The 2,871-nt window shown below is 38.8% G+C and overlaps 1 protein-coding gene across 1 annotated transcript in view; it reads left to right on the top strand.

Moving 5' to 3' along the window:
* The first annotated feature begins 2,670 nt into the window (after positions 1–2,670).
* LOC110042004 (C-type lectin domain family 4 member E-like) overlaps positions 2,671–2,871 on the top strand; it is a 1,912-nt gene continuing 1,711 nt past the window's right edge. Inside the window, exon 1 of the mRNA XM_089294176.1 lies at positions 2,671–2,826. Within this exon, the coding sequence (XP_089150302.1) occupies positions 2,671–2,826 (156 nt within the window). The remainder of the gene's footprint in view (positions 2,827–2,871) is intronic.

Genomic DNA, 2,871 nt, shown 5'->3' on the forward strand with positions numbered 1-2,871 from the left:
TGGCGAGGCCAGTATTTGGTCCTCATCTGGTAAAAGGGCCGAGGAAGACACATCACTCAGATATTCTCTAATTTAGCTGCGGAATATTTAGTCACCTGACGCGTTTAAACCAATTGCGCGCAAGCGAAAATATTTGATAGATTATAAGTTAAACAAATTGCCGTCAGTTTTTTATGCGTCTGCCCTCTTATTGATGATAAATTGCGTCATAACATTGTCAAAGTTGCTGTGGAACCACGAGCCGCAAGCGAGTGGTTTCACAGTAAGCATTGACAATGTTATGACGAAATTTATTATCAATAAGAGGACAGACGCATAAAAAACTGACGTCAATTTGCTTTTTACAATAACAAGACCCCAAAATGGTCAAAAGCGGGGAATAAATGAGGGGAAAAGACGCCGTAAACTTGCCGTCAACAAAGATAAGTGAATTTTACGCTAAATGACGCAAACGTTGTCGTTAGCTTTTCTCGCTTTTTGATTGGCTACTTACAAAAGTCCATAAAATCTCATTGGTTAAAACGTTGACAGTTTAACAGCTGAAAGTTAAACTTGAAAGCTTGCATGAATTAAAATTTTATCTGTCTGTACTCTTACTGATGATAAAATAAGCCAATCAGCGCGCGAGAAATTAGACAGTTATTGTAAAAAACGTTATTAATTGTTGCAATAAAGTGTAATTTGTGATAATCGGTATTAACATAAATTAATATTTTGCCGACAGGAAACAGAGAACTGGACGCGAGCGTAGTACGCCAAGGCTCGTGGTTTGTGCGTTTGTAAGAAGAGACGGTTGAGAAACTTGTGATATTCTTCGGTCAACCTTGCCACTAGCACTTTCGTATAAGGTTTATTTTATCGTCTAAATAGCGTTATCTGATTTCTCTTTCATTCTCCTTAAACCCCAAAGGTGGTGCCATTGCCTTTGGTCAGGGTTGAAATGGTCTCAATTTTTCCTAATAAGAGGATTTTAGGGTCTACGTGTCCAGCTTGGGCGAATGTAGGATGTCATTTTATTTATCTCTTATCCACTTTGATGATAGCTTATTGTCTCAATAGACCTCTTTACCTTGGGCAGTTTGTTTTCCCATTGCAGACCACGTGATGATACTCTTGAGAATTCTTGCTTTCAAATTTTTAAATAGTCGCATGTATATGAATGAAAAATTTTAAGATGAATGAAAGAAAAATTCTCTAGAGAATATCACGTGGTCTACAATGGGAAAACAAACCGCCCAAGCTAAAGAGTTCTATTAAAACAAATCTTAGGCCTGGCTGACCAACGCGCCCATGCCTCAACCTTTGAGTGTGTTTGGTTGTGTAGTGAACGCAAAATAAAAGCTAAGGAACATGTATCAACTGTCGAGGCCGTGTTTTCTTTCACTGGAACTGGGGGCTAGGAAAAGGTTGAGATTCCTCATTGCGTTATGTTGGGGCGCGCGTGACAATTTTTTAAGAGTTATCAGGGAGTCATAGGGTGCGTTCCTTTGGGCTGATCTGTATCAGGATCAGTGATCCAAGATCACTCGGATCATGGTGCATCAAAGGAACCGATGAATCCGTGACCAGAGTGGATTCATCGGTTCCTTTGATGCACCATGATCCAAGTGATCTAGGATCACTGATCCTGATCCAGATCACCCCAAAGGAACGCACCCATAGTCTGTTATTTTCAGCCAAATAAAAGTATCGCGACCACCGCAGTCACCAATTTTGCTGCATGAAATTTGGCATGCAGTCTTGTTTCAGGGCTCTAACTACGAAATGGATGATAAAAAGTTCCACTTGTTTTTACTTTGAAAAATACCGAGAAGGCCGATTTCGAGTGACCTTGGCGGCCAGCCAATGTGGCGGATCGAAGGAGTTCATCTTACTTAAGTGCTGGGTCTACCATCGACTTTTCTCGAAATTTATTGTTACAGATATAAAGAACTTTTGTATTTATCAAGAGAAATCCGAAAAATATTACGGTTTGACCGACCAACGGCCAAGAAATTTGAATGGAATTTTCGTCGCTTTGAATGGTCACAAATTTACCACAAATTAGAAGGCTGATAACTTCAATGTTATCTCTATTGATGTTACTGCTGTGTCTAACCTCGAACAAGTTAAATTTAAAATAGAGATGACATTGATAAGAATATTAACTTACCGAATGGAAAATATGAACACTTGTTAAACTATGGCTGCCGAAGATAACCGACCACCACCGTACTGATTACACAGACTGAAATCGACCAATCGTTCATGTCGTCTTAGGGACCCGAGTATTTCGTTTAACCATCAGGGTTCAAATGCGGATTATACACCATCTTGCAAATGTATTTATTTGCACTGCATTACAAAACAAATTATATTAAGAATTTACGCATAAATTTTCTGCTGTCCACCTATCACAATGAACTAATTTTCTCAGTCACATAAAAAAGCGAGTGATTTGACGTATCTCTATAATATCAAGAATATTATAGTTCGCACTGACTTTACATAGTGATGGGATTTACGAAAGTTTTGATGTTTTTCCTATTACAATCTACCGCTGTTTTCTCCACCGAAGAAAACTCTATATCTCGTTCATCATACTTTGAAATTTGAGAAAATAAGCAGCTTAAGGGTTACGTTGTTAAAAGGTTTGACTCTCCCAGTCTGATATCGTGCAGCCAACAATGTATGAGAAACGCTTGGTGTAGTTCTACAAACTACAAAATGTCATCCAAGAAGAACGGCAAAGGAACTTGTGAACTGAACAAGCACGACATCTCTCTCATCAACGAAAACATCAACTTTCATGATGAGCAGGGAGTCACTTACTCCATGATGCTGAAGGTAATTTGTATGAAGTAATTTTGGATTTGATCTAGCCTACCACAA

Source organism: Orbicella faveolata, unplaced genomic scaffold, assembly GCF_042242905.1.
Source record: "Orbicella faveolata isolate gen_17 unplaced genomic scaffold, um_ofav_v1 contig_25, whole genome shotgun sequence".
NCBI lineage: Eukaryota > Metazoa > Cnidaria > Anthozoa > Scleractinia > Merulinidae > Orbicella > Orbicella faveolata.